At 43.9% G+C, this 11,989-nt stretch overlaps 1 protein-coding gene across 1 annotated transcript in view; it reads left to right on the top strand.

Moving 5' to 3' along the window:
• Window positions 1-6,646: 6,646 nt before the first annotated feature.
• COL1A2 (collagen type I alpha 2 chain) overlaps window positions 6,647-11,989 on the top strand; it is a 61,456-nt gene continuing 56,113 nt past the window's right edge. The window contains exons 1-3 of the mRNA XM_044429570.1: window positions 6,647-6,841; window positions 10,872-10,876; window positions 11,406-11,420. Coding sequence (XP_044285505.1) covers window positions 6,772-6,841; window positions 10,872-10,876; window positions 11,406-11,420 — 90 coding nt within the window. The 5' untranslated portion in view covers window positions 6,647-6,771. The remainder of the gene's footprint in view (window positions 6,842-10,871; window positions 10,877-11,405; window positions 11,421-11,989) is intronic.

The raw sequence follows: 11,989 nt of genomic DNA, 5'->3' as shown, positions 1-11,989 counted from the left end.
GACAGGATCAAGCAAGGAAACATCAGGGGTGGCCCCACTTGGATCCCAGAACTGACATCAACTGCCCTGCAGGTAAGAAGAAGAGACAGGGAGACAGGAACAGAGATGAGGGGGAAACTGGGGGTCAAGTGGAAAAGGGTGAGACTTGTTGGTCTAGGGATATGAACATAGAACTCAGAGTCATCCCATGAAGCAGAACGGTGAGAGGTTCAAGACAGGTCAAATTATATACTTCTTCACTGACTGGGAATTGCAGGGCAGAGTGGGTGTGGGTGTTAGAATGGAGAACCAAGATAGGAAAATGGATGACTGGGATTCTGAATATTAGCACTCTTTATGTATTCCAACATTGCTGCAAGAGTGATGTGGTAGTTAAAGTGCTGGACTGACAGCAGTTCTGGATTATAGTTCTTATTTTGTCATGGTGCTCACTTAGTGCTTTTGGGCTAGCAGCCTACTCTCAGTCCAACCTACTGCACAGGATTGTTGTGAGGCTAAAAGAGGATGAGAGGAACTATGTATACCACCTTGGGTTCCTTGCAAGAGAAAAAAAGGAAAAAGGGTGGAATATAAATATAATTATCAAAAATAAAGAAACACCATTTGTATTTTACTATTAAAAAGGTAAATGTTTCCCCATGACATTAAAGTCATGTCTGACTCTTGGGGGTGCTGCTCATCTCTGTTTCGTAGCTGAGGGAGCCAGCATTTGTCCGCAGTTTCCATGGTCATACGGCCAGCATGACTAAACACCAAAGTGCATGGAACGCTGTTACCTTCCCACCGAAGTGGTACCTTTTTATCTACTTGCATTTTGTATGCTTTTGAACTGCAAGGTTGGCGGGAGCTGGGATTTAGGGTGCTTTAAAATCCACTCAGCTAGCCCCTCTTTCTCATTTATAATCAGTTATGAAAAAATCAAACTGCAGCTTTCCATAACCCTGCATAATATACTTTAAAAATCTAAAAACTTTAAAATGCAGAGATCATCCCCAGCCAGCATAATACATAATCAACAAATGGACAACAGTGTTTCTTGCAGAATCTGCAGTGCAGTATTTTACCTGCAAAAGGATCTCAGTTCTGAGCATTTCTATCACTATTACTCCCAAGCAGCAATGCAGGTAAAGACATGTTGCAGGCTGCATGCGAGCAATAGATCGACACAAGGATTACTGAGCAGGAAGCAAATTAAAGAGGATGTAATCTCAAAAGCCACTGAGAGGTGTGTGTTTTTGCTACACCAAGCAATTAGCATGTTATTGCATTCTGGAAGTGCCTTGGTAAGACTTCTTTACTCCTCAGTGAGTTAAGCAGCCTTTCTCAACTGAGTGCACTCCAGATGCCTCAGCCTAAAATGGGAGCTGTAGTACAACACATCTGGAAATCATTGGATTGGGGAAGGCTGGAATACAGCTTCCTATTGTAGGGGTGGGGAATTTTGGGAAAGGTTTTGGGGACTACATTTCAGTGGTGACTAGGACCAAAAGCAAAAGGGAAAGGGCCAAAAATAGCTCCCAACACACACACGCACACACACACACCAGCATTGTATAGCCTGAGGCTCTCACTGCTAGTAGGAACTAGTTCAGCCTTTTAGATATGGAAAAAAAACTGCACAAAACTTAGGACATTACCAGATAATTCATGGTTGGGAGGAAAGGCATGGAACTAGAAGAAAGGGTATGGTCATCTGGGGAACCTCAAAGGGGCCAGTTTGGGATCCCAAAGGGCCTGGTTTGGTCCCCAAGCTTAAGATGCTCCACCCCTGTCCTAATAAAATCAAGATGTCTTCTTCCTGTTAGCAATACCAAAAAACAGGAAAAGTTGGAAAAAATAACATGCTGTATAGAACTTCAGCAACATGTGTTAGAACACTGGAAATAGTTCAGTTCATTCCTGGAGCTAACTATGTAAAATAGGAACAAACATGGCAACTGAGTTTGGACAACACAATAACACACATTCAGGGGTCGTATATGGGTTGTCAATGACATGCTGAAACATGAACTATCATGTTGTCTGAAGATCGGTAGCCAATATAACAACTCATGGTGAACAACGCAGTTCGCCAACCCAGCAAGAAACAATGGGTTTTTGTTCTGGGTTGCTATTGGTTAACAAACCATGGCTTGTTAGCACAGCTGGATTTGGAGAACATGATAACCCCTGCTTCAACATGGTTCAATGGCAACCCCGAGTATCATGTTGTGTGAACCTAGTCGCTGTGCTCTCTTTACCCCCTCTCTTTCTATGACTGGGTTCACATTACAGTTTAAGCCTTAAATTTTTTCTTCAATTTATCCTGGAGCCCCCTCTGTGCCTGAGAGAGGATTAGGAAGAGCAGGGCACCACTTCCCTGCTCAGTCCTCCCACAAGTAGCCAAGGGAACTTCATGGGAGCACCAAGGGGAGCAAAGCAAGGAGCGGGGTCAGTTTTCACCCTGACTCCTGAGCAGACTTTTTGAGCTGCATTGAGGGTTCTCAGTACTCCTGGCCAAAACAGCAGGTGGCAAGCATATGGAAGAGTGAGAAGGGGAGATTGCTGTAGCCTCAGGTGATCTCCTTTCCCCCACACCAGCCTGCAGTTGCGAGCAGAGAAGTGGCCAGCTGCTGCCAGGACCAGCAGCGGCATGGGATGAGACATGTTCTGCTCACTTCCTTTAGTCCCAGCCCACCCTGCTGCATTCTGTTCTAGTCTGCTGCAACCACCAGCCCTTTCAGGTGGATTAAGAGGTGTTGGGTGTCTCTGACAAATACCCTCACTGCTCAGGTGCTGCTTGTGCACTTAAGGCAACTGTCATTGGGCAGAGCCACTCATCCCCCCCCCCCCGCTTTTTTTTTGGCTATTCTGGCCAAGTGGCTCAATAGAGACTTACACAGTACAACATGCTGTGGCTTTCAGTTGCTGAGCATAAAACTGCCCCAAATAAGTCATGACAGGTCTGGGCAACATGCTCAGCCACTTGGGCCTATAGCACTAGATGCTTAGTGGGGTATTGTTTAACCCCAGCAGGAAATGCCAGAGAAAAGAAAAATGCAAAATTTTAAAAACCTTTGTTCTGGCTGTGATTTTCTCCCAAGAGGCTGGAATTAACATAATAATAATTTTCAGGTGTCAGCAGTCCAGGTAATTTAAGATTGATTATTTCTTCGTGCTACACGAAATGAGAAATTCAGAATAACAGTGCTAGACCCACCAACTGTTTTGCTGTATAATAATGGTTTGGCCTACTAAATTCAGAAAGTCATAGCACAGCTTTCTGTTGATGTATTTTAATTCTGTCTGGTGCAGGTTTTAGCTAAGACTCCTAGCTTTATAATGAGACCAATATGGTCTGTAATGAACCTTGCTTTCTGCTTTCTTTCTTTTTTCTTTTTTTCTTTTTCTTTTTTTGAGGGGGGGGGAACTATTGTTTGTGGTGTTAAAAGTACCCTACACTGCAACTTCTATGGAGATTATGGAGTACTTTTGTGCCCTGGGTATGTTTACTTTATTTTGAAAAAGTAAAAGATGGGAGGCTGAAATTTAGGGACATTTTAAGGTAGGCATTTTGTGACTACGTCCTAGAAAAATGAGACAATAGGACTACTTATGTGCAAATTACAATGCAGAATGTGAGCTAGAAAGAAGCCAGTTACATGAGAATGGGGGGTGAAATGGGACTTTCACATCCCTAGACCTCCCTGCTCTTGGACTGCTCCCCCTTCTTCCTCCACTTCGAAAATGACAAAGGAAGGAAAGCAGCAGCAGAGAAGCCTGGAGACAATGAAGAGCTAGCAGTTCTCTGCCAAATATTATTTCTGAGCTTTCAGAGAACACTTGGGAAAAACCTGAAGCGAACTCTCCACGGTAGCCATCTCACATCGCCTGAGAGCAAAGCCAACCCTGGCTAGTAAAAACTGAGTTTTCACACTGAGTTGTAAATAAGAGTTTTGAGGAGGGGGCTGAAGACCTAGCACTATGAGGTTGTTTGTACGTGTTTGGAGGACTGGCCACAGTTCCCATCTTTGGTGAGAGGAGCTCTGCATAGGCTCAGAAACAATATTTTTATTATCACTCTCAAGTCACAAAGGATAGCTTCTCAAGTCACAAAGGATAGCTTCCTTAGGTTTGTTAGGCTCAGATGCTTCTGGACTTCTCAGTGTATAAAACTTGTTGCTGCAAGCTGATGTGACTGGGCAGGAATTTCCTTGCCTCACAAGAGAGAAGGGTGGAGGGGAGAAGACATGGGGCGGGGGGGGGGGGGAAGTGGAGGAACTTTAGCCAGCAGGCTTCTCTTTCTCTCTTTCTCTCCCGCCCTTTGTGGGTCGTGGGGTGGCGGGGCGGGGGAGAGGGTGGGAATGGAATGATCTATGTTCATACCGAGATCTTGGGGAAGGGAAGTCAGACAAGAAGTGGAGCCTCTCTGTTAACCAACTCCCCCACCTTGATATGGTAAAGCGACTGCCTCCCTGAAGGAGGGACAAGAAGGAAAAGACACCCTACGTCCCCATCAGATGGAAGCTAGCTTGGCAAGGAGGAGTGACCACGTCAGCCACACAGAAGGGGAACAAAGGAGGGGGCAGAAGGTGGGAAAATCAGGACATTTGTGGATGATGACATCCGACCAATCTAAGGAGGTTATGGAAACACAGGAGGGTGTGTGAGAGATAGAGGGAGAGAGGACCTACTTGGATTCATGCATGCATGCTCTCTTGGAAGTAAGATCCCTTGAAATCCATGGGACTTTGCAAATGGATTTGAAGTAAGCAAAGAGCCTGCTGGTTTCTGATGACCCCGCTTTTAAAATCCTGCAGGATTGTCCTTATGGAGGCTGAGCGTGGTACAGGAGACAGCAATGTGGCTAGCACAGGCATTGAGATGAATTCCTCTTGATTAAGAGAACAGATTCTTGCTCAGCCTCACACTGGAAAGACCCTTTCTTGGCCTCACATTTCCTGTAAAATGGGAACATTACCAAGCTGTCTCACAAGGTTGTAATGAAGTTAACTTAGATCGGGAAGATTTGCAAATGGAAACGCTTTGGTGTAAGATCAAGAGTAACTCTCTTAAACTGCCTTCCCATGTGTAGAAAAGGGGAGTTAGTGAGGGGACAAAAGAAGCAACCCAGCAGGAAGAGAGATAGGAAGACATGATTCTGATTAAATTCAAATAGTTACAAGACCAATTGCCACACAAAGAAGAAATTGGATTTTTTTGGGGGGGGGTCATATTTCTGTGGCTATCAAGGATGCAAACGCCAATCTAAGTCTGAAAAATTAAACGTCACACACTGGACTGTGTTAGTTGAAAACTGTGTGATGATGTGCTAGATTTGAGCTGTGGAGGTGGAAAGGCACTACCTTCTAACTACAGGAAAATTCCACGGAGCAGGAGAAGAAGGGCTTCTCCAGATGCTGCTCCATCTTTTGTGCTCCCTGTTGCTGGAAGGGCTGAGAGCAGGCAGGCTGGGGTTGCCAGAAAGAGCTGTGCGGAATCTGGAGAAACCTTTCTTCCCCTGTCTGGTCTCTCTGGATGTGTTAGACTACAAATCCCAATGGCCTTGCTAGCTTGGGGTGGTGGGAGCTGTAGTTCAACACTAGATAGGGGTAGGTCGCTTTCAAAGTTGCATTAGCAAGGTGTGTGTGTTATTTGGAAGAGCGGGAAGGACGTTGTCTGCACGTCCAGAGGGAGCTGAATATGCCTCCTGGCAGTCCAAAAGCTCCTTTTTTCCAGAAGAGCCCTGTTCAAAGAACTGCCTTGGAGGGATGGCTCATAGGGGCATAAGTTGCCTCACACCGAGCCAAACCCTTGATCCTTCTAGCACGGTGTTGCCGACCCTTTGGCGTCCCAGGCAGGAGCTTTTCCTGCTCTCGTTGAAAAAGCGGGTGCTCGAATGTGGGACCTTCTGCCTACAGGTCAGATGCTCTGCACGGAGCGAGCATGCATCTGGACCTGGGCTTGGCTGGCCTCGAAGGAATGAGGGCTGCTTCTGCGTCCTCGGAAGCGCAGCTCAGCGCCAGCTATTTGGTACGGTCCACGGGATCCGGGTATGGCTCCAGGTCGTTCTCCTTCCCTGCCCACAACCTGTGGCGAGCTGCTCCCTCCCTTTCTCCTTCGTCCTTTCCCCTCCTTCACCTTGATGACAGGACCTGGACAGCTCCTGCTTTGAAACTGCCTCGCATCGCTGCCTGTGTGCGAGTCCTAAAGCCTCCCAAACACGCAAAAGAAAATGGGAAATGGGGCGGGGGGGGGGAGAGAAGGGAGGGGGGGATCAAGAAAAGAAAACGGATCCAGACAGCCAGTCAGATTTTCCTTTATAAAGCCTCAAAGTGTCCACGTCCTCAAAAAGAATGGAACCAATTTAACATCCCCACCTCCTGCCTTCCCTCCAAGCGTCTCTCCCCCTCCTCCTCCCTCCTCGGCTCGCCTTCCTCTTCCCTCTCCCCTGCCTCCATCCCACCCAGCAGCAGCTGCTGCCAAAGCCGCGAGGACAGGTTGGAGGGGTCACGTGACGTCCCCGGCTCTCTGCCGCCCGGCCCTCCCCGCCGGCTTCGCCAGTCTCCCATTGGCTGCAACGCGTTCCACGACTCCGCTGGAGCAGGGAACCTCCTGCCGTATAAATAGGGCCGTCGAGGGCTTTATTATTTTAGCATCCCGGGCAGCAGGTTTCTGCTAAGTTTGGAGTTACGCGGCCTCACGACTGTATGCCTGCGTCCCTTAAGTAATTGCTCACCACCGACCCAGGGACTCTGAAACACAAGGAGTCTGCATGTCTAGCAAGTAGACATGCTCAGCTTTGTGGATACACGGATTTTGTTGCTGCTCGCAGTAACTTCATGCCTAGCAACCAGTCAATGTAAGTGCCTTAAGACTGTTTGGGGAAGGGGACGTCTGCTGCGGAATGAGATTGTCCTGCTGCTGTATTCTCCTTAGCTTTCCTTGCGGGGTGCGGAGGTGGGAGGAACCTTGTGATCTGGGATGCTCCAAAACTTAAGAAACGGATGCCCTCATACTGTTAGACCAGCCTTCTCCGACTGGCGCTCTCCATATATTGGAGTGCAATTCCCATCATTCTCAGCCAGGCTGGGCTGTCTGGAGAAACCACCAGGTTGGGGAAGCCTAAGTTGCTCTGGACTAAGTAGATTGGAAATTGCTGTTCCCCCTCTGAACTTTCTCCAACAACCAGATATGCTTGGAACTCCCGTTAGTGCCAGCCAGTGGTCATGTTGACTAAGGATAATGGAAGTTGTAGCCCAATACATATGAGGGCACCATGCTGGGAAAGACTGGGTTACAAAAACTTTCCAACGTCCCTAAGACACAGTAAAAGGTTTAGACTTGTTCAAGTGCTACCCCTCCCTCTTGTGCCCCCCTTGGCTCAGATTTAGTGATCCTGGCAAGAAGCCGAGCAGTTCTCCCCACCCATTTACTCCACCCCTTAAAAAAGAGGAGGGTTAAACTACTGAACCCCTGTTAAAATTTGAAAAACTTTTGTTGAAATAGTGGGAGGCAATTATGATGAGACTGCTATCCGGGAACACAGGAATTTTATCAGCACCATCTCCTTCCTTGGAGAAGTTTTAAAATTCTTATTAAGCTTTGTCTGCCTTATATTGTGGAGGGAATTCAGAAAAGAAAAACAGACCATCAAATCCTTAGTGGCTGGTTAGGGCGTTGTACATTATCTTTGTGTGGCGCTAAGTGCTTCGAATGCTCACGATGTGCCCCCTAGAAGGGAGGAGGTGGTAATGCAGGGGACCCAACCCTAATTGAATGGAGTCTCGAGGATTATGATTAGTTATTATCGCTGATTAGGCGAAAGAATTTAGTCAGTCATTAAATACATCTCCAAGGAGAGAACAAGGACACTCCTTGTGAGGAATTCTGTCAGGATAAATTGTTCAAAACAGTGATGAATTGTTTTAAGCAAGGAAGAAGACACTATCAAGAAAACTAAACCAGGAAAGAGAGAAAGTGTACGTTTGCTGAATTTTTTGTTCAAGAAACAAACCAACAGGGCTAATGGATATTGCAGGACTCTTTCCTCACATATTACTATACACTAGCGACCCCTTTTGGTAGAGAAGATACACAAAGTTTTCCCCACAATTTTTTTAAAACATAGGATGGAATCCTGAAATAGAAGTTCTTCCCTCAACAGAGTATATGCCTAAATAATAATCTCTGAAATGATCATTATCCCTAGCCCCGTGTTTGTATTTGTGAATAGTGAGTAAATACTGGAGCATAAGACTTGGGCCGTTGTTGCCTGGTTAATTTCATCTTGAAATTAACCAGGCATATAACCTTGATTTTTTTTACCCTCACAACTGTCCTGTGACGTAGATTAGGTTGAGACATAGCACTTTCCCAAAGGCCACCTGCTGAGTGTCATAACTTGGTATGAATTTAATTCTGGATTTTTAATGCCCAAACCAAGCCTCTAACCAATATGTCACAGCTTTTATTGGATCCATTTCTTAGGGTGTGGGAGCAGGCAAGTTTTGGCATCAGACAGAGAAAAGATGATCTGTATAACTCCAAATCTTGCATATCATCCAAGCAGAAGTCCAGCAAAACACTTTTCACCATACCTATTATGGTATTTAAAGTATGTGCAATGCATACTGTTCACACTGGCACATAGAGCATATCCATGCACCAGTAACTCCTAACGTACTTGATGCTTTGCCTATGGCAAGCACTACCCATACTGCAAATTAAAAAGAAAAAAAACTCTTGCCACATTTTATTTGGCAGTACTGAATGCAATGAAGCAAGCTGGCAGCCAAGGATTCTGTTAAAGTGCACCAATTAATGAGTGATCACAAATTGCACATAATTTCAGAGCATTTTTGTCTTTACAGTTATACTCAGTATTATCAAATTGATTCGACCTTCAATAGCTTTGAGGATATTCAGATTTATTTCTCCCTCTAGTGGCAAGGAGAAAGAATAGCAGCTATCTCTGCCCAGTAGCATTTCAGTTCTTGAGTCCTCCTTTCCTAGCAAGAACCATTTGCAGATGATTTTTTTTTTTTTTTTTTTTGGAAAAAGCCTTTTTCAGTCATCTTATAGGAACCATGATTTGGATGGATTCACTACTTCAGTTAATTACAAATGTACTTAAGATAATAAGAATGTACTAAATTAACCATTTTACCATACCCCATTTCCCAATAGTATTTCTCCTCAATCAAGTCAGTAAAAACTGCCTGCTGTTTTGTACCCCAACTACTATTAAATATCATGCTAATTGTCATTTATATGCAAGGTTTCGTATTCAGCAATTTGTCTAAAGGAGCAATTAGATCACAATCACAAACATTTAGTAGGGAGGAAGGTCATGAATCATGGTCCACCTAACTTTTGAGGAAACATATGTAAGATTGCACTGCAAAAGCTTTTTTTAGACTTAGCTCCTTATGCATGCATCAATGTTATCTGTGTAAGCAGATTTTTTAGAATTGCCACTCACATTATGATTAATATGGGTTCCTTGCAAGAGGAAAAAAGATGGGGTATATATTAATGTGCTGATACATTGTTTGATTTTATCTATAGGTAGGGTGGCCAGGTCCCAAACCCAAAGGTTCTGCCTGATGCAGAGGAAACAAACAGTGGTAGTGGTTTTTGTTCTGCTGCTCAAACAGAAACATCACCGCACCTTTTCTCTTACCTTCTTAAGCGGTATTCCAACTGCAGCACTCAGCTGGCCAGAGAAAAGGAGGGTGAGCAAAGGAGGTGTCGAAGCAGCAGAACAGAAACTCCCATTCCAGCATAATGTCTTGCCACCTCTGAGGGCGCAGGGTGTTCATTCTGTTGGACTGGTGACCATATTTGCAAGCAAGCGCATTAAAACAGAATCAGAATATGCCATTAGAGGACTATTTAAAATCTGGTGAAGTTCCAGTACCTGAGATCCAAGAACTTTTTGAGAATGCCTGCTGACATTTTTGTCCTTTTTTCTTGGAGCAGTAGATCCCACCCCCATGCCACATCACAAACCACATGGGCAGTTGGAGGGTGAGTGGATGGGTGGGGAGTTGATATGCCCCCTTAGACGTACAAAAGCAGTAGCCTGGATCCTAATCTATAGGAAGAGTTTGTATTTGACATCCTGGAAGAATCCAGTGTGCAACTTTCCCCCAATTTAAACTATATGGAATTCACAAGGGTGATTTCTTTGCTAATGTATCTACTTAGTCCTGAATGCCAAAAGCCTCTGTGCAATTAATTGCACCCAATGAGTACTCATGCCTGAATGGATGTGTATGATAGACTCATCAACAGGTTCTCATTCTCATCGAAACAAAATTAGTCTGATGTTATTTACAGGGATATGAAAGGAAAAAAATCAGCTTGAGTTATCTCCATTTTAAAGACTAGTGTTGGTTTCTTGAAACAAAATGGTGGTTCTAGTATTTCCTAGAAGAGACTTACATGATCACCTTTATCAAGATCCATAAAGCCCTTGCATGAGCAGCAAGAATGTATGTGCATACTTGGGCAGGCTTGCCTATTTTCCTTTTTGGATAGATCTTCTCAAACCCCACTGAGTCCTACTCTGGGGGAATCTCCTGTCTTTGGAAGTAGGTTTCTGGAGGAATATAAATCAGTGAGAAGGCAGGAAAAGAGACCCCAGGGCACATGTGGTGTTCTACTTATGGTCATTCAGGTCCTGGTTCTTATTCTTATAAAAACTTTCTGTAAACATATACTTTAGAAGGCAAAAAAGCAGAATATGGAACATCCATTGGCCGTGTGCTGCAGCAATTGAATCAGCTTTTAAAAATTGTCATTTCATGTTTGCATTTCCTGCCACGTCCATTTCTATTAATTCATATTAATTAATGAACTGTTTGTTTCTCTTTTGTTTCTTTCAGATGAGGTCAGTATAATTGCTTCAACAATACAATACCCAGTCTCATCAACAGAGTAGGCCATTTATCATTTTTCAGAATGGCCATTTACTAACCACAGTTCCTAAAAAGTGCATGGACAAGCTGTTGATTGTTAAGCATCATGGGGACTGCCCAAAACTGTACCCACCCCTAGTTTCCTAATGGGCTGTCCTTCTTGTTCAAAAAGTTACCATCACAGGAGAATGTAAGATTCCTGGGGGATATGGCACAACAGCAAGATCACATTGCATGCACCACACTTTTGGATATTCCTAACTATGGCTTTAAAAACTGCAAAATTGCTCTTGAAAAGCATGAATTCAGGTATGGCATTTTTATAATCTCTCATCTGCATGCATTAGCAACTACTAACAAATTTTGTGTCCCCACCTCTGGTGGCTAAATATACATTTCTTTAAGTTAGTTTGTCTAATCATAGCTTGGTTAATTCTAGCACTTGAAATGGCATATTGCTAACTTTACATTTCTTCTCACCTTGTATTCATTCCTTTCTAGGCAACGGTACGAAGGGTAAGCATTTTTATACAATTCTCATGTAGGAATGATGGAGTCTTGATCTTCTAGGGAACTGCTAAAATATTATAATTAGAAAAAGAAAAAAGTTTAAGAGACTGGTTTAAAAAGGTATTTTTAAAGTACCAAGTCAGGTCCTATTTATTTTATTTGTACATCCAAACAAAGAACCTGAATTTGGAAGTAACTACTACTCATTTTGAATGAAGTTGCTGTGGAGCCCAACTGAAATATTAAATACAAATGCAGCCTGCGCTTATCTATGGTCATTAAGAGTTAAGTCCCATTGAGTAAAATAGGGATTACTCCTAAGTAACTGGGAATGGGATGTAACCTTAATGAAAATTCATTTACACTGAGTTCAGTGGGTTTCTGATATATTTAAGACCCAGGTGTAAGTAGACTGAAGCCAGAATCTAATAAATATGGAAGATGAATAAATACTCATAGAAAAGCAGTATACTTCAACATTGTCCCTGAGGTTGTTCCTGAATTTAGCCGTATCCAATATCCATGTAAATTATTTACAAATTATTTGCAAAGGATGCACACATTTGGTCCTGAGA

Source organism: Varanus komodoensis, unplaced genomic scaffold (assembly GCF_004798865.1).
Source record: "Varanus komodoensis strain SLA01 unplaced genomic scaffold, ASM479886v1 scaffold2, whole genome shotgun sequence".
Classification (NCBI taxonomy): domain Eukaryota; kingdom Metazoa; phylum Chordata; class Lepidosauria; order Squamata; family Varanidae; genus Varanus; species Varanus komodoensis.
This window is presented reverse-complemented; position numbering and strand designations above follow the sequence as displayed.